The sequence below is a fragment of the Solenopsis invicta genome, chromosome 10, assembly GCF_016802725.1.
Source record: "Solenopsis invicta isolate M01_SB chromosome 10, UNIL_Sinv_3.0, whole genome shotgun sequence".
NCBI classification, from domain to species: Eukaryota; Metazoa; Arthropoda; class Insecta; order Hymenoptera; family Formicidae; genus Solenopsis; species Solenopsis invicta.
The window spans coordinates 11,820,698-11,841,394 of NC_052673.1; the positions used below are offsets into that span (position 1 = coordinate 11,820,698).

Here is a 20,697-nt window from a genome sequence, read left to right on the forward strand (position 1 = left end):
TTTACTGCTAATTAATTTTGATTGGATTTGACTTTCTTTATCGAAATAAAAAAAAAACAAAAATCAGAGTTGTAAAATGACGTAATGGCATTATCTACTAGATTTTCTTGAAGATTTTACCGAAGATTTTATTGAAGAGCTTCATATATGTGCAATGCAAAACATAGAAAAATACGTGAAAATACTTAATGTACATTTAGATAAACAAAATTACAAAAAAATTATTTCGTATTTGAAATTTTTATTAAAAATACACATTTCTTATTTTATACTTTATATAAGTTTCTGGAATCTATTTTTTATTTTAAATAAATCGTATCGTGTATTTTACCGACCTCTGTTAATTAACGCTGCGCGCAATATGTAGTTCAATTTGATAAGAGATTTCTTTTGTCCGTGATTTGCATTTGTATTTTGCGGTACGTCTGTTCGACAAGGAAGAATTATACGCGGGCGATGCGTGCGCAATAAAATGGTTACAAAGTAACTCCATTAGGTAGAATAGGCTCATACAATATTTGAACTCATCGATTGTACTCTTGCAATTTGCATTTGGCCCGCATTTAATTTTTATCGTCGATGCCAATGTAAGTCCTCGATTTCCGCGCAAGTCGGCCGTGCATTTGATCACGGCGCTTTATGATATTCTCGTGGGTAAGTATAGTAATCGAGTGACCGTGCGTAATAAAAGGATAATGCGCCATATACATTTCGAACGTGCTTTGCATCGAATTTGCTAATTAGCAAGCACTTTGCAAGCTCGCAGAGGTCTTCGTTATCGTGTTGGTCAGTGCGCGCGCGCGCGCGCGCTTTAGCTACTCGTGAAGTACTCTCTTTGCTGAAGAGACACTTGTACAATGGCAGACGGAATATCTAAACTTCTGCGAAAAAAAAAAGAAATGTCCCTCGAAACATGAATTTTCTTGCGCAGCACGCGTTATCTGCGAAATGCACTCGCGTGAAATAGTTTTACAAAGGAAAAGGAATTGAATAGCCACTTTACGAGCGAACTACGAATTCTTTGACCATTTGTGCGTTGGTTTTTCTTAATGAGAATTTACTTTTGCCCTGCTCTCTTTCCCTCTTTAATGCCTTGAGACAAAATTAAAACAATGAGGACCTTACGTTATCTGCTTGTTCTATCGCATCTTTTTTATCTTGCCATCAGCCTTTTTGTCCGAGAGAAACAAATTGTGCGAGACTCGTGAAAAATACGCGGGGCTGAAGTATTACATATTTCTTGACAAATAATAGCAGTATGTCCGCTCCGGATGTTGAATGAAAATTTAGAAAATAACTTGAGGCGCGCGCAGTATATACATTGTGTAAAGCACGAGTGATGAGCTTGCAAAAAGATGTCGGAGGCAACGCTGTCTCGCGTGCTGTTACACGAGGGCGCATCGGATTTCTTGCCTGGTGACGAGTTCGACGTAACGACGCGGATGCAAAAGCGCGTCACGGAAATCGATGGACGCCAGTCCGAGCGCGTCGTTTTTCTCGTCCGCGGACGGCCGACAGATATTAATTCCCAGCAGCTGTCTTCTCACCGGCAGCCCTGGCATTCCCTCCTTTCCGGGGGATCACGGAACTCGCTCTGATCCGCTGTTAATTAATTTCGCAAGTCGCCGAACGCCGAAGGCGTCTCTTACGCCAAGTGTCAGCGTTGCCGAAGAGGCGCGCGGCCAATTCTTTCGACAGCTCTCGTATTACCATGTCGGTGTGCACGCGCCGCGCCGTGCCGCGCGCGCGAGGGTAAGGGCGCGCTGCCGATTATAAAGTCGCAAGTTGACAACGCAGTTGACAACGGATCCGTAATAGTAGAGGGCGATTGACGCGTTTTAATTTACTTCGATCAGCGCGGCTCGATAAAACCGTCAAGGCGTCACCCGCGCAAAATGGATGGCGGGCGCAAATACCGAAAAAAGAGAATGGACCGTGGGGACGAGCGGTGGCGCGGGAGAGCTACGAATTGACAGCTACGATCAGCTTTCGCGGTGAACGATGACATACGACTCTCAAATGAGCTTTCCGTGACTTGCACGTGAGATTCCGTTCGTGGAAAGATCTACAAAGAACAATATTTCCAAATTCAAAGTTATATTAGATTCATCATATTGGAAAGCAAAATGTATCTGGCACGATAGCACTGCAAAATATACTACGAATAATTAACCCGGGAATAGTCATCCATTTTTTGCACTGGAAAGCATTTTATATTCAAGTAAATATATTGATATTAATATTATTCTCTTTATTTAAATAAATACGAGCTAGTATAAAATAATTTATGTTTGAACTTGGGAAACTTTTTTTTTAATCAAGGAAACGATGTTAAAATATATTTAACTTGAATATAGAACTTTTTCAGTGTGCGTAAACAATTATTTGAGGTCATTTTTATATTTTAGTTAAAAATAATTGTTATTAATTATATGTTATATATTATTTTATTTTATTATTGATTATTTTATAACTTATTAATATTTAAAGACACTATTTAATCAATATTTTCTGTAAAAAGGCAAGGAGAAACCAAAAAAATATTAAACAAACGGAAAGAGCACGTTAAGTAGTTTACGTATTAAAAAAAAAATGAAAACAGTTAATAAAAAGCTTTCATATTGTTGATTCTGATTGGGATTGTGTATTTAAAGGTCCATAAAGAATAGTTATTAAAAAAGTCGTTATCATATAAAGTTATTTGCTCTTACAGAATTATTAAAAATGGTTTATTTTTATTGTATTTGTTTATTATATTACATAAATATAAAAGTTATATGAAGTATTTTTCAATAAAAATAAAAATAAACATTTATAAAAACATGAACTTTGCATTGCGCAGAGATAAAGATGTTAATAGCTTATAATATTTTTGACTCAAACCTCATTAAAAAAGAATTATATCATCATTTCGAATTTTTAATATAAACCCTTACCATACTTGATTGATTTTATAATGTAAACGATGCACTCTAGTTTCAACAAATCGATATTATGAATATATGAGTTAATACTTTTTCTTATTATATAAATTAATTCTCGGAATCTCCGACTGAAAGGTAGGTACGGATTTTGAATCAGTAAAAAAATTTGATGTGGCGTGAGTTTCATTTTTCCAAAGCAAGGGTATAAAAAAAAAAACACCTCAGATGACTATTCTCGGGTAATTCCTATATTTTAATCTTCTTTTCACTAATAAAAAATTTTTTACGCTATGATCATAAAGCGGAAAATGATTATGTCTGTAATAAATGTGAAAGAGAGCAGCATTTAGATTAGAAAAATACGTGTTAGTACGAGTAATTTTCTAAAAAGAAAAAGAAAAAAAATGGCGCATGATGTGAAATGAAAGTTCTCTGCCAGCTATAGCGAAGACAAAATGTCAATTTGCTGAAGTATACCGAATACGACATCCCGCCTTTTCGTTTGCGATGCAAACTTATTCAATTAAAGCCGATCGAAGTTAACGCGAGGGAATCTCCTAGACGCATCGAAAAGGCAATAACTCTATAACTTCGTCCTTCTCTTGTTTTCTTTCATCGAATCGGCTTTCGTTTTTGGCAATAACAACTAAGAAAACTACTTGGCTCCCTCCGTACTTTTTGTCTATTCTCTGACGAAGGCGTCTTTTCGGCGGTCGCTCCCTTGCCGCTCCTTTTTTATTTCTCGCAAACTTTGTACATCTGGATGTCTATTGTGTTACAGCTGGACTTTTTCGATCTCGTGGAATTTTTATAACTTGTGAAAAGTTATGCCTGAAATTGCGAGTGTCAACTGACGGAAGATAATAGATCTATAGAATGACTTGACAGGCCCTTAATGGTTTTTCAACAATAATAATAATACATACTATATTTTTTAAAAATTACATAATAATACGTGAATATAAAAACATTTACTCTCAATATTAATATATTATGTTTTAATTAATTTTTTTTTAAACTGGCGTTGTAAATTCTCAATCACTTTCGACGTTCGCTTTAATTAGCAAATTCGAAAACAAAAAGGGGGAAATAAAAAGAACGAACGTTGCTGGAAAGAAAAGTACGTTATTTTCTTCCCTTTTATCCAAATCTACAAATATCGGCAATCATTTCTAAGTTCTCGCGGGCAGCGATGTAAAACGATTGCTTCTCGAGATTACATATCTATCATTGGTCCGGAACTAGAATTCGACTTTACATATATCCATTGATACGAATCGGACGGTCCGGTTTCTTGGGCACTATCGAAAGTTTATGTTTCTGCTTCCATTCTCTCACGGTCGCGATTTAAAAAACGTACGAGCGTACGGCGAATGTTTGTTTACCCCGATATGCTTCTCGATAAAATAACTTTATGGAATGGAACCGACAACAACGAGTCTTCTCTTCCACCGCCTCTCTGATATATTCCATGATTTTCAATTCTTTTTGTACGGGAAAGCACTTTCGTTTCAGCTGCAGGGCGCTATACACCCGTTTGCGATACCGTCATACAAGATCTTCGGGGATTAAAGTGCTTCTTGTAATATCATAGATAATACGCATATACGTGTCAGCCGGAAATTTCCGATCACTCACGGCGCTAACGCACGTGAAAAATGGAAAGTGTTTTAGAGAATTGCCGCGCGCTGTGTTTTAAACGTCTTAGTACGAATAAAGGGCGCGCCCAATAGATTCGGCATAACAATTTTTTTTTCTTGACGAGAAAGAAGGAACTATTCGCACGCGTTGAAAATTTAGAAGATAATGAATTGGTAACTTCGAGAGATTGAATTTTAAGTGAATGGAAATTCTTGACGAGGGAGAGAGAAAGAGAGAAAAAAATACGAATATAAAAAATCTCCGTTTGTCAAATATTCATGCACGAGGCCTCCCCGAAGATCCGGTTAAACTTTTACGGTTTCTATTCGCCAAATTTCCACTCCATTCGCAGCGAACCGATAATACACGTCGGTTTAATACTCTGTCATTCGCTCTGTGTAGAAACTCAGTTGTACCTAACAGGGGTATTGCGTCGGAGACCTGGGGCAGGGTCTCGGCGACGAGGTTCAGGAACACCGTCAGCGATAACAAGATGGTCACTCCTGAAACAGTCGTAGCCCACCTGTGCTCAATGATCCGTTCTCGTTCGTCGCGTCCGTTCGCGGACAGCGTCGACGAGCGCCCGTCCTCGAGGAAGACGCGATCGCCGATCGACGGCCGCTCGTCCTTTCTCCCTGTCGATCGTGTCGCGGCGATCGTCGACGAAGAGAAATCGACCGGGGCTGAACCACGTCGAGCCAACGGTTTCCACGGATAAGAACGAGGATTTATCTCTGCAAATGCGATTCGGACGCAATGGAAATTGCAACCGCGCGCCCGCGCGCGCGGGCGAGGGGAGGGAGCGAAGGGAAAAAAAAGGAGGATATTTTCGACCGGTAGCAGTCGATTGTAAGCCAGGGAAAGTTTCGCAACTGCACCTCGCCTCGGTGGAATTGTCGACGGAAATCTCGCGGGAGCCGTACCTCCTTGCCGTTTTATCGACGATGTTTTCTCGATAATCTCGGAACAAACCGACCACTCTGCCGTCCCGAAGGGTTCAGCTCCGTCCGAAATTCGTTCCGCCTCGTTTTGCTCGACCTCGAATCCGGGTCGGAGGATCGAGTGGCTACGGGGTATCTCGTTAAAAAATAAACGGTCAACGGTGTGTACTTACAAGCTTACATGCAAATTCCGCCGTATACGCATTCGAAAGAACGAATTGCAATGACGTGGGGCGGCGGTGGCGTTTAAATGCTAATTGATTGTTTTCGAGCCAACACGAGAATGCACGATACATTTTCAGTCGCAACAAGTAACTTTAATAGTCCTTATCTCTTTAGATAAATTACAACTAGATATGATAGCAGATGCATTAATTAAGATTACATGGAACTAACGCACTCGGATAATATATTAAGTAACATAAACGTGCCGCTATTAAAAATAACGATATTTACGTGAGGTCGTAAAGAATGTTGTTAAAAAGTTTATTTTCCACAATGTAGTCTTTTATTTCCATTATCGTTGAAATGTTTCAGCTTTTGATAAATTTGAGATAAAAGATGAATTAAAATGGTTTCAAATCGATGGTAAAATTTATCTTTGACTTTTTACAATCTTATTTTCACAAAGCCATAGCAAACATTGTTTTCTTTTACGGGTAGTTTGATGGCATGACAAAATTGCGAGTTACACGAATGAATCACGCGACGAGAGTGATAGCATTCAATCAATTTTTATTTATCGATCAAATCGCAGGCCTGGAACGGTGGACACTTCCGTTTGTAGGACGATCCGCACGAGTATGACCCGTGGGAGGATGGAATTTCGATTTAGCGAACTCCGACGCGCTTGTATCCACGGACTCACGTGCTTCGGACGATTTTGCTATCCGGCCAACATCGGGTTGGAACGTTCACCCCCGGAAAATTGTTCTCCATTATACGAGAATGCGCGGTCCGATGTTCGACCCCTCCTCGAACGAGTTGCGACAACGCAACTAGTTCTTTGAGTTTCAACTGTCGCGCGACTGTGAAATCCAACTGTGAAATTCGATACAAACTTGAAGGGTGGCGCGAATAGGTCGCGACTTTGCGTCGACTATTTTTTTTTTATTGTTTGAATTTGTAACGCGAGATTTCGTAAAAGTTAAAGCGACGAAACGTAATTCCGGAAAATTTTAGATCAAACATTGCAGGAGAGAAATTTGAAAACTTAAAACCTATGATAAACGAGCGTTCTGAAGTGAAGAAAATCAGAGATTTCTTCGATATAACGATACAGCGTGAAAAGTGCGAGAATTGAAATATTTCAGATCGTAAAGTGACAGAGATGTATTCGTATAATAATTCGAAGACGAGGAAAGCCAGTGTGTTTACATAAAACAGAGGCCACTTGGGAAAATGGGGTAACTTATTCATTGGCACTGACGTCAAAGGGAAAATTCACGGTGAAATATTCATTTGATAGCAGGTACTATGATGGACTGGAGTTCCACCTAGAATAGTGAGTTGGACTACATTTTTCCTAAACTCACAAACACATCAGGAGCGCGTTAAAGCGTACACGCGCGTGGAAATGGAAGGGAAATATTTTTGGTTATATTTTCGAGTGATTTCATGGTTGAGAATATTGCACATATACTCAAGTGGCGATCGTGCCTGTGCTGGTGCAGAAACTTATTCACGTACGGGAATTTATATCGTTATTCACTGCGATACACGCAGCAGTTTTTGCAAACATACATATTCCATTAAATAAAGCTTTAAGTTTTCTTGGGAGCAATTTTATGTTATGATATAGCGAGTGAAATTTATATCCGGGAAGAATTTGAAAATCGTCTCGAAAAGAAAAGGGGAACTCATCATCAACGAAATAATATGGAGATCTTCGCGGGATGACATATACGTTTAAGAGATGAAACCTATTGTGAAAAGTTAATTAAAACTCTCTGAGGCATTAAAATTTCGGGCAACGAAATTGATATATTCTCTCCCTTCAGAAATGATTGTCGTTACTATTATATATCACCGTGACATCGAGCACATTTTCTTCCTTCCTTTTTTGATCTCGCGATATCGTTATTAATTTCTTCGTGTTTCGCCGAGAACAGTTTTCACTGGAGGAACAAATCGTTCAGCGACGATGTCGCGACGTCGATGCAAAATTATTATAAGTCAAAGCACTATGAATTTACTTTGAGAGGCAATTTCTCAGGCGAGACTCGAGTGTGGCAGAAAAATGAAAACGGGAAAAGGCGGAAGAAAAACGTGAAGCCGTTTCAGCGCTTCCTCTCCGCCCTCGCCGCCTCGGTCTTGGAAAGAGGAATAAATTTGGTACTATTCTTTCTCTTTCTTCGCCTCCTCTTTCTTTCTTCCTTCTAATAAGATCGCATTTACTCAAACCTCTTTTTTCCGTCTCAACCGTCACGAAACTCTTCGTCATAATGTCATTTGGTATTGCTGGACGGGACGGCATTATTATAACTCGGCGGAGTATGAATTTATTATGAGAGAAGTAATACCACCGTAGCGCAGACGTACGAAACTTTGACATCGAGAGAGAACGAAAATCGAGAGCGAAAGAGAGTGTTGAGCGGGAATGAAGTGTCGCCCAACGTGAAATTTTCGTCGGTGACCGATTTTCTTCTGGCTCCCTCGAAATATGGGTGACTCGATACGGAAAGAAGCAGAGAGGACTCGAGGTGACGGTTATCGCTTAAGTTCTGCCCAAGTTTCCCCACTGAGGGAAAGAGAAAGAAAAAGCAAAGATGGAGAGACAGCCGGTCGCGTACTGCGAAGTGAAAAAAGTTCCCACGTCCGAGACTGAAGACGCCCGGTGACATATGGGGAAGTAACTCGGATAGTGATGTCTATCTATCGGTAACACTCGCCAAATATAATTTTTCCAAAGTTACGCGAGAAATAACGTAAAGGTAAAATTGTTTCTGTCCTTTAAAATAGATTTTAAAATTTAATTGAGACTACAATTAATTGCGAATCACGAAAGTTTTGCAAAATATAACTTGATAAAAAAAAAACCTACATACGCGAGTCAGATAATACTATTAAATTATCGTAGAGAGATAAACATTAAAATATGCTTTTATCGTATTTTTAATATTTTAACAACAGTTTTATTACACAATGTAATAAAAGCAAATACTGGCATTTCAATATATTGATATTTTAATGTTTTAATAATAGTGTTTAATATTTAAAACATTTTCAGGTCGCATGGCGAATATCATTCGATGATTTCATTCTTTTATTATCCGTTAATCGACGGGACTAATAATGCACGATAAAATTAGTGAGAACGGAGTTTTAAATTCGAGGAGGAGGATATTGCGGAGGATATTCGATAAAACATACCCCCGCGTGTAGGCGGGAGGAATGCGTAGTAACGATTGTTATTGATACTAATTGATCGATTAATTAGTTTATGCACGCAGCCAAGAGCGGTAATAATTAATGCAATCAGAAATTCACGAGTGTTATAATCTATCGAGTGTCTATTAGCTTCGCGGACGAATCCATTTAGCATCGCTTCGCAGCGATTAGAATAGCACGGTGATTATCGATACGAAGCGAAATAACGCGTGGGCAATTAAAAATCATGCACCGTGATATACATCGCGCTCGCGGTAATTGCCAAACATCGACACACGACGAGCGATGCCATTTGCCATTTCCTTCTTGCACGGAAACACGATGTCATTGTTTTGATAGCAATCTCGATCGAAATCGGCAACGATAAATCCGCTAAACTAGTCACCAGACATTCTATTTTCATTGGAACTTCCCCAAACTCTCTTTTCCATTCGAGGCAAAAGTTTGGCGTCAATACAATCTCTTTTTTTTAATTAGAACGTCTTCTGACTTTCCTGCAATGCTCAATAAAAGTAATTTGGAACGAAATATCGCAATCGATATAGTTTGCAGATTAATTAATTTTCTGCATTATTCGCGCCGTATATTGAGTTTTTTTTTAAGAAAATATATAGAAATTTGTTGGCAAAGCGACAATATTTAATAGAGAAATGTATTCTCTATTAAACGTGTCGCGATCCCGTGCTAAACTCTTACCACGCTCGCCGGAAATCTATCGAGCGTGGCTAAATCGACTTATCGACACCGTCGCATTAATCAAGGCATTAAACCTTGGCCGCGTTATACGCCGCCTCTGTGAGACGTTGTAAAATCGCATACCTCCTCTACTGATTGGTTTCCCAGCGCCGTTAGGCTTCGCCGGAGTGCTCGTAAATGATTAAACTACGAGACTCTACATTATTCCGGCGATTAACGGACCAGCCGCCGCCAATTAGGATCGATCGTTCGATGGTGCATTACGGGAAATCGCGCGCTAGATTTAACGCTTCCGTTAAAATGGACGAGACTATAGTCGAGGATCCATTATTCCGGGGGGCGAACAAGGTGTGCCAAAATTCAGCGCGATGAAAAAGGGTAATCCGCATCGCGCCCAAACGTGAGCCGGAAACCGAGCGGAGACTTTGCCGATCCTGGCGATAGCGCGGGGCGCGGCGCGGCGACCTGATCCCCGGGCTCCTTTCTATTAATTCAATTAGGCCGTTCATGACGTTTGTGGCACGGCACGTGGCGCGCTGGCACCGACGTAGGACCGCAGAAAATAATCCGAAGCCGTTCTCGTAACCGGCTTACCGAATTATACCGTACTGTCGAGTCGAGTAGTGGAAGATATATCGTATCTTTCTCAAATTTGCCGGGAAAATCTTCCGTACTCTGAAAAGTGCGGATGAGCGCGGATGAAGTTTGTACTCATTGAATAACTTGAGCGATCTAATTCGCGCTGTATAACTGGAATATCATATTCAAGTTTATGTTAATTGAGCTTACTCGTATTTAATTAACCTTTCATTACGATACCGATAAATTATTTCGTGAAAATTTGCGCCTCTCTAAAACGTCCGGATTTCATTTATACATGATAACCAACGAGTAAAAATTTCGAATTTTAAAGCATCTTAACTCGAATCATCCTTTAACTCGAAGCGGAAAATAGATTTGGTTTTTGTTCGATTTTGCTCTGGCGTATTGGCATGTATATTAACTTGGCATATTGCGAATAATTCGGGACGACGTTTTCTGTAAACACGGGTCATCGATTCAAAACTGATCCATTCAAGGGGAATCCTGTTTGCATCTAATTAGTCGTGTCTGAGATGTATCCATGGAGACGTCACTGTTCACCCATTTTCAGTCATGAACGCGCACTTCATTGACTATAGATAGGTACATATTGATTGTCATATCAATAGCTTGTATAATCATTCGGGATATCTAGCGATTGTCCAGTGTAGCATCATTAGTCTGTTTAGCCATCTAAGATGTCAAATATATCCGTCATTCAACAATATCACTTTCATTGTTATCAGGTCTGATTGCCAAACGCACTTTGGCGCAATAATTTTTTTAATTATTCGGAATAATGACCGATTTTATAAAAAAAACTTTCATTATTAACAGTGTATTAACTTATCTAAAATAATTTTTCTACATTGTGGAAAATTAATTAATAATATTTAAATATAATACCGACGAAATATAATACTGACTATACATATAAAATTATATATGAAAGAATAATTCCCGAGTTGGCTCGTATTCACCTTTTGTTTTTTAACTCGATACACCGTAACACCGTGTCTTTTTTTTGCTCCTTTCGACTCGCTTTTTTTTTGCTCCTTTCGACACGCCCGATTTCAAATTACGTTCGCGCTACGATTATCGACGGCTCGAGGTCGGCCCCGTGGCCGGGGAGAATCGGTTTTTCTTCCCCACGCGCGACCGAGGATCTTCTTGGATCGAGCGGACTTACCTTACGCTTCCAGGCTAGAATACAGGAAAGAAGGGATGGAAAAGATAATAAAAAGATTTGATGTGATGTACACATATGTATAAGGCCCCGCAAGCTCTGTAGTCGCCCGCGGATGTGAGAAACACACGGCCTAGCATCGTGTCTCTCGCTGGCGAGTCGACAGACGCATTCATTTGAGTTAAGTCAAGTCCATTTAATTTCGGCGAGAAATTGGGAGGGGTAAGGTAGGACGCGTGCCGCACACTGTGAAGAATGAAACGACTTTCTCTCTCTCGAGTTTCTCCTAATTTCCGTTTCTCCTGCGCGAAGTGGGAAAGAAATATATCAGGGGGGTACGAGTGATCGCGCAAAATAATGTTAGTGACGATGCGAAGGGACAGTATTTGGATGACGCTATATTTTTTTCTTTCTTTTTTTTACCTGAAGAGATGCGAGAGAGATCAAAATCACGAGTGGAAGATGGGAGGGATCTAGAAATATCTTTCTGTTTTTGTTCTCGGACGAAAGTCGCGTTATTGGATGAAATGAACATTGGATGGAAAACCACTTCGACCGCATGGATATGCGTAGCCAGCAACAATAAAGTTGATTAATCGAACAACTGATCAAAGTTTCGTCTCGAACACACGTTGCGACGTCTTGATTCTCCGGAACTCGTCGAGCGACCCCACAGAATCGTTTCTCGTTTCTCCGTCCCTCTCAGCTCGTCGATCAAATCGCGAATGATCGAGCGATCTTCTTTGCCGTCGACACGTGACAAGGATTCCGGTGGAGTGTGGATTATGATACTTACCGGGGATATTTTGGATTCGAGAGAGGATGACGCTTGGAAGGCGCGCTTCTTAAAAGAAATTGTCGACGCGTGGAAGACGCTTCTCAAGAGAGAGAGAGAGAGAGAGAGAGTTGAGCCTCGCGTCGTGAGAGAACACGACGGATTAATGAATGCACGCGCGCTCGATCGATCGATCGATCGATCGATCAACCGAGCGAGCGAGCGGCCGGCCGGCCGATCGATCGCCGTCCTCGCGAGAGGATTCGGCGCTTGCTGTCGATATACAAAGTCGTCGCACCTGAGCATTACACGTACGCACCGCCATTACACGATGTGGTCGACGAGCAGCCACTATCAGTGACCATGCAGCCACTAACGCCTACGAAAACGCTTCGAATCTGACCGCAAACCGGATTGCAGGGAGACAATTAGCCGAACCGCCCTGAATCACGAGACGGGACGTGAACGAGCGATTTGCGATCCTAGCTCCAAATTGCAAGACGAGACAGTAGCAACATAGAATCCTGTAACCTAAACTACCAACTAACCCAAATTGTGCAGTATCAATAAGAACGACTTGTTGTATAATACTCTCTAATCTGAGATTTTCGTACCGACCGTCGCTCTGCTATCTCATGCCACGCGTCAAGACAACTCCTATCCTCTGGCTTGGCATTAATTTAATCGCGCTCTTGCGCAGGGATGAACGCGCATATTTGCAAAGTCGATCCTCCGGCAGAAATGTCGTCTGGGAAAGCGCGGAGTAAGCCGAACGAGCGAAATGGAATTCGCCTGCCTGCGCGATTTTCCACGTTTATCTATATTCGTACAGGCACGAGGAAATCGATTATTCCATGTCCCGATAACTTCACCGGGAGAGAGAGAGAGAGAGAGAGAGAGAGAGAGAGAGAGAGAGAGAGAGAGAGAGAGAGCGAGAGGAATATGCCGCGCCTCTCTGTTCCATCCTAAATACTTCGAAGTACGAGCTACGAATGCACGATTGTCACAACGGAATAACTAACGAAGCGAATCTGAGAGCGAATAATGAGACAACATGCCGAACGATGTACAACTAGACGATCAAACGATATAAGCTTTAAGCGGCTTTAGCTGCTTGAAAAGAGCTTAATGAGCTAGTTCCTTTACTGTTTAATCGATTAACGATCCTTGAAGAGTCAAGTGTACTCGCAATTACGAGATTTAATTTGCAGTTTGTAACATTCGCATAGCAACATTTTCGAGTACGAAACTTTTTAATTGTTTAAAAAAATCGTACCATTTATATCCCTGTGTCAAATAATTTTATTTAACGTCAAAGTTGAATTACGGGCAACAAGATAAAAATGTTGTTTGGTTGTCAATGATTTAAAAGTTCGTGGATTTTATGTTTTATATTGGATTAATGATGGAATTCATCCCATTGTCTGCTACGGCGATGAAATTTCTGTTAATATTTTCGACAGTATTGTCAAGGGATTTGTCAACGATATCGCTTTACAGTCACATTGAATTTACATTAGACCGGTTCTATCAATAACGTGCTGATAGGTAATGCGCTCTGAGCGGCCAGCATAACACTTGCTCTTTCAGAATTAGGTAGGATGCGCATTGATATTGTTCTTTTTCTGTGCTGCCTCGTTCGGTAATTGATATCTATTAATGAGGTTTACTTTAATACACAAAGAGGAAGTTAACAACGTAAAAAGCAGCTTAAATACACAAAGAGAGAGTTAATAATGTAAAAACAAAGTTAAAGAAAGTAAATTATGCTGCAGAGGACGTTACTTGTAACGCTGCTACGTTAATTTCATTAATATTTAATGTAAAGAAAGAACGATTTTGCCAAAGTGTCCAAAAGTAGTTAGATATAGATCTAAAAGTAATTTTAGATCATTAAAATTATGTGGGATGGTGAATTCTAGCTGAATGTCAAAACTTTTTGTAATTTTGGTTATGTTGCTTGAATGTCCTACCCAGTAAAAAAATAAAATGTAAAAAAAGGTCTACTCTAAATTTTATGTTAAAATAACTCAAAAGTTAAGTTAAAATAACTCTTATTTTAACATAACTTTTGAAAATAACCTTTACTTTAAGTTATTTTAACTTAACTTTTGAGTTATTTTAACATAAAATTTAGAGTGGACCTTTTTTTACATTTTATTTTTTATTGTATACAGAATTATCTTGATGGTCCAATAAAATTATTTTCAAATTTTTAGACATTTCAGTGAAATTGTTCTTTCCATATATTAATTACAAAACAGCAATTTTTTAATGATTTTAAAATCAACCAATAGGAATTCGCAATTTGACTTTCCACCTTCGTCGATAAAATTTTAGACTAATGCAAAAGTAATAAAGACTAATGAAAAATGCATCAATGGAATTTAATAAAAGTTAATTTGTTAGCAAATTATCTATGCTTTCGTGTCTGTCGTTCTAATTATTAAATTTTGGTATAATTTTCACGAGAACGAGATCGAGCTTTATTTATCAGTAGCGATGATAATCCCACTGAAATATTCGTCAAAACTATCTATGCGGGGATGATTCCCACGAAAATGTTTCATTCAGTCAGATTTCTCGACCGACTATTGCCCACATCGATCAACGTGAGGCTTATACAGCGACATATTCGATATTTTGGAAACTTTTGATATCACCCGGAAACATCATTTGAAAACTTTTGATATTTTTGCTATACCGCGTCGAATCATCTCGAGATGCAATATCGCTGGTCCTAGATACATGATGGAAATTGAAATTTGCATCGCTCGTCGCGCGGCGCCTTCTACGGAATCGCGCCGAATAAATAAAACGCCTGAGCGATTTGCACAATACGGATACCGCTGAGTTAACGAAGATACATGAGTCGTAAAATCGCGCCGCTGCATCAAGCAACACGCAATGACGACAAAACTTTCCTACTTCGCATTAAAATCGCCCGACGATAATATCCTAATTAGAAAGTTTCCAACAGCCGCTAAATGGACAATTAATGGCGCGAAATATCGGTGTATGGTATCGACGGTATATCGTAGCCTGCAATCGTGATATATATACGCGCGGATGCTGTAAAGTTTTAATTAAACGTTTCGTATTTTAACGCGAGGCGCCACGAAATATATAATTCACCCCAAAAGCCAGTCGTATAGTTTCGTTCGAAAAAGTCCCAGCGGCGAGAACTTCATAATTTAAAGTGAAGGACAATGATTTGCCAGCTGCAGAAATTCGAAGGATATAACGTTACGGTTCTCTCGTGATCCGAAGGTTATTAATAAAAAGCGCAGCCGTGTTAATAAAAAAAAAAATATGTCTCAATAGATAAAAAGGAATAGAGATGTAAGTTATCTTTTTTAAAATGCTTCGAACCTTCTCTCGATTATTCAACTCGAATCAAGTTCTTTTTTTTTATTTCTGTGTGAAATGCTTTTTGTAAGACCTTCCTGTATGCACGCGTATTCAACGAATTTTTCTTTTCTTCCAGTTCTCCTGAGACTTTTTTCTAAAAATATTCGTGGTAAGAGCACAAAGATTGAAGCTCAAAATTTGTAGGATATCGTGCTCATCGCGACAAACAAAAGGATGTTCGTTGAATGCGAGTATTCTTTCGGGACACGCACTTGTCACGCGTCGCGTATTCCTTTCAAAATGATCCCCCAGAGCACGGGGTTAGAAGCAATTATGCGGCCGCACGTTGAGCGATTTCGAAGCGCGCCGTGGCGCTGAAAATTGCAAACGGTCTTAAAAATACATTGCCTTATTTGGCGGCGTCAAGAGTGTGCTCGTTAAAACTCGGTCTTCGAGATAAAACATAACTTATGACGTGTACGTGCTATCATCGCCACACGGACGCAATATCGGCACATCAGAAGGCGATGGGATGCGCAGCAGCCGTATATATAGTAATATATAGTAGCTGCCCCCGCACAATCGCCTTCGATGCGATGTAGCTTCTGACGGGCCTCTTCCTACTCGGCTATTCGGCGCGGCAGCCCGTGCACCGCTGCATAAATTTGCATGGTGCGCTGCGATGATCGGTCTCGAGGTGCACAAAGCGGATCCGGGTTCGTCGACCGCGTCAGCTTTCTCGCGCTATTTTCTTGTCACCGTTATGGATTATCCTGTCGATTCATGCTTCAAACCGGGGCTGCGCACCGCCCTGGGGTACGAACTGAAATTGCGAAATTGTCGCCCGCGGATCAATTTGACCAATGGTTAAAGCCAAGGGCGGTTAACGCTAAGGATGAATTACTGAATTTTCCTTAGAGCTCTACGCTGTAAAGGAAATCGATCAAATACAACGTAAAATAGTCGTCGGAGAAAACGTTCACATAAAGAAGCTATTTATTGCTTCTTTACGGAACGGCTCAATTACGATTAGGATGGCACTAGAGAAATTTGTTTTAAGATATAGTCAAATTATCTCAAGCGTTAAGTGCAATTACAGTAACCACGTGCAATTTTCAAATTGGATCTAGACCATTAGGAAGATTTGATCTGCGATACGAAAATGAGCAGGACCGGTGTGATGTTGAAATAAACTCGCTGACTCGCGTAAAAGAGGGTCGGTTAGTCTCGCTAATAAAGCGTGGAAAAGCGTGGACTTGGCGCGAGACGCGCCTCTTGATCGGTATAACGAAATAATCGATGCACAGTAGAAAACATTTTATATTTATTTTATATTTAATCAGTTCTTGCGAAAGCTTTCATGTGGAATTTTTAATATACCAGGTTAGTTTAACATAATATATTAAATATTTTCTATTAAATTGATACTCCAACGTTTCTTAATATTAAAGTAGTACGGTTTAAATGAACAAATGATATAAAAATTATGTAGTTTTGAAAGGTGAATTCTAATACAAATGAATAAAATGTATAGGTCTTCATATTAAATTCATATTATTTTTGCTGAAAAAATATGTTCTATAATCTATTTGTAAATTGTGTCGAAAAATAACATTTGTATTTATTTTTTTACAATATTTATATTTCTAATTTTTTACAATATTTATATTACTTTATGAATATTCGTGTGTTAAATTAATATAAAAATTTGAATGGACCGTTTGGAACACGCATATTAAAAATTTCCAACTGTGTATAATCCGAGGGGAAATTCACAGCCGGCATTGGTGTACAAAATTTCGGCAGTGGACTGCCGAAAAAAGTAAGCAGTGACCTATAATATTGACGGCATTGTCGTCAGTGGTTGGGGAGTGGTGAGCTCACTTCAGAGTCGATCATGGGGTTGAGCACAAAAATTTTTGAATACTTCAGGAAAGCTTTAGAATTCTTGTGCAGGCATTGGCGTATGATAATGGGCACGCGGTAGTGCTCATAATTGCATGGCATTGCCTTAATTTTAATATAGGATTGACGGCATTGTAGGCATTGACTAACAATAAGCATTGTCGGCAGTGTACAAAAATGTCGGCAGTGTACAAAAATGTCGGCAGTGTTTTACAGCAATGCCAAAAATCGGCATTGGTGTACAAAATTTTGGGTTGTGAATTCCCCCTCGGTATAATCTAAACACGTTCAGATAACACAATATAAATACAAACAGAAATGCATTTATAAATTTACGATAATTACTGTATTGAAGAAATATTTTTGACAATAAAATAACTCTTTTTAACTGTCGTTTATGTTATAGAACATGAGAAAAAATGAATTTCATGGAACATGAAATTGTCCGAAGAATCGTAAAATTGGAGATGCAATAATTTGACACAATGACATCACTTATGTAAAATATGCAATTTCTCGGATCGTCGCGGTTGAAATATTATCTCGGCTTACTTGTGACACGTATGTCGCAATTTCGCCGGTCTTCGAGCGCTTAATGAAATTCGCGAGCTACGTTCGCTCGTGCGATCACATTTACAATCTATAATAATCAAAGATGAAGAGTATTAGAGCTGATTTTGAGTTGATGGGTTTCCGATAATTAAGATTACACGAGACATTTCATGATAATTAGAAACGCTTCATCTTGCTTCGTATTCTCGGTTCACATATTTTGTCCTCGGCGCGCCTGACCGACTCCGATGCGAAAATGTCACTTTACAACGGACGTACATCGGATGTGTTTCAGATTACTTCCGGTGTGCATCGCGAATTTTCGTCGTTTCAGTTGGCACCGCACGCGTTTTATCTGCGGTGTCGAACACAGACGTGTGTGCGAAAGCGTATTTGCGAGACAACTGCGCGATTTCGCCGAAAAAAATCCTGACGCGAGAAAGGTATCCGATCGTTGGCTGTGCTGGGCTGGACATCATATTTCGTGAACGGTGAGTATTAATCGAGTGGGACATCCGTGATAAAGAGAGCCACGGAGTTATCCATCTGTCCATTTCGGAATAGTTACGGAATGCCTCTCGCGTGGCACGGACGGGCGATTCAAATGACGAAATTATCCGTTCGATAGAGAACGATCGAGATAGCCCGAGACAACGTCTTGATTTATTTCCACTTGGAAATAAATCATCCATTATAGATTATATTCTGGATTGAAATTTTCGTGAAAGAATATTTTACGACTCGTGTTAAACAAAAGATTCGTACGAAAAAGATGGGATATAATAAATAAGTATTACGTGATATTCTCTCTTTCTTTCTCCTATTTAAATATATTTTAGAAATAAAATGCTTTTAATTAAAAATATTCCAATTAGAAATTCTGTAGCGAAAGAAATACTACGCATAACTGTCTTGTTTTTTAATTGTTTACTTAGATAATATATTTTTTAAACCCTGCTTTTTTTAGATTAAAATTAATCTTATTTTGAATTTATGAAAATGCTTTTCAGTTGGCACATTTTCCATAATTATTTTTTTGTAAGAAGAGGTTCAAGATATGTTTAACATAGTAGAAAATTGCATTTTTCTGAAAATTTGAAAGTATCTTAATTATCTATATTACCAAGTATTCTGAATTTCAAAAATCTTTGTTTATTTTTTCTATATTACTAATAAATGATTTAAAAACATTTGACTAAGGTGGAAAGTCAAAGCTATATTACTAACATAATCTTAACAGTCTTGCACTTTTGCACATTACTTCGACTATACAATTTGTCACACTGTCAGAAGCACGAATTTATTATGAGCAAGCATATGATCTGAAGCCAAGTATCTCGTGTTAAATTAGTGATTTTATTCAAGCATCTCCCGCCGCGACTTATGAAATCAACTTGCCTTCCTCTGCTGGAAGAAAGAAACCAACTGGTCTCGCAAGCGCAACGAGAAAGAGGCGATTAATTGGCGAATTTCAAATTGTGATGATGGCGCAAATATTTTTACTAGACGGACCAGAATACCTGTTGCCAGTTCATCAAAGTATGCAGATTTACTCGCCGAAGGCGTGCTTTTTATGTGTGCAAGATTGCAGTGGAAGTAAGTCGAATCAAGTCATTAAGTGAAGAACACAAAATGTATAAAGAGAGTCATTAAATCAATTAAATAAAGCTCGACTATTTTCGACCGCGGTGAGTAATGAAATCTTCGTAATAGCGATTAATATCAATACATGTCTTTCCATTAAAAACCCTTACAAATCTCGTTTGACGCGAAGCGAAAGAATTGGGCGAGATCAAAGCGTTCACTGAACGCTCATTAGAAGTTAATTTCCTCACGTCCTCTACAAGGTCCCACTAATGAAAAAATGGTGAAAACCAGTTTTATCGATTTCAGAAAATCGTTAACAATTTTTCTCTCACTTTCTCTCTCTTTCTCTTTCTCTCTCTCTCTCTCTCTCTCTCTCTCTCTCTCTCTCTCTCTCTCTCTCTCTCTCTTTCCTTATTGCTCTTTTCACGTATCAAATAGAGATTTTTGGCAACAAGCTGTAATTCTCTACGACACAGTCGATTGAAGGGAATGGAACAACGGCGGAATGATCGATTGGCCCTGAAAGAGGTGGAAGAGTGGATGCATTTCGCGGAAACGAAATAGCATCCAAACGAATTTGCGTTCAGTGCCGCTCTCATGAGGATTTATTTTAAGATGCATCGCACGGCGTATTATCTTAGCCATGGACTTTAATTAAATTTTCTTTCCCATAAGAAAGAAGGTATATAATGAGAACGTTTTCCCGTGTGTATTGAGTGTACGCATATCTATGTATGCATGCGTGTGCGTGAGTGCGGGGAGTACTCTATTTTTCCTCTTCTTCTTCCTCTCGTTGAATAATAGAAAGGACTAGCTTCTGGAAATCGGTAGATTTTTCTCGCATCGCGCGTCGTCGTGCAAAACGACGTTGGTTGCAATCTGTTGCGTTACCTCTAATTAAACTGGAATGCACTTAATCAAATTTCCTTCCTTGTTACAACTTGAAATGCGATATAAAAAAAAAGATGAAAACATCAACTAGAATTAAACCGAGTTAATTTAATCAGACTAAAGTTGAAGTTAAGAAGATAAAAGTGTATCACTTGCAATTCATTTTGAGATTTATTGAGTAAATATTTCGAGAATATCTCGAATTATATGAATTCTAGATTTATATTCGCGCTTTATTCGGATCCTCACCTGTTAGCGATAATCTAGGACGCTACG

At 39.2% G+C, this 20,697-nt stretch overlaps 1 protein-coding gene across 6 annotated transcripts in view; it reads right to left on the reverse strand.

The window, feature by feature from the left end:
• LOC105193175 (neuronal acetylcholine receptor subunit alpha-7) overlaps positions 1-20,697 on the reverse strand; it is a 261,990-nt gene that overhangs the window by 61,795 nt on the left and 179,498 nt on the right. For 2 of the 6 annotated variants that reach the window (XM_026133353.2, XM_026133351.2), the window contains one exon: positions 4,982-5,068. The exons of the other annotated variants lie outside the window; for them this stretch is intronic. In XM_026133353.2, the coding sequence (XP_025989138.1) occupies positions 4,982-5,068 (87 nt within the window). The remainder of the gene's footprint in view (positions 1-4,981; positions 5,069-20,697) is intronic. 6 annotated transcript variants of the gene reach the window in all.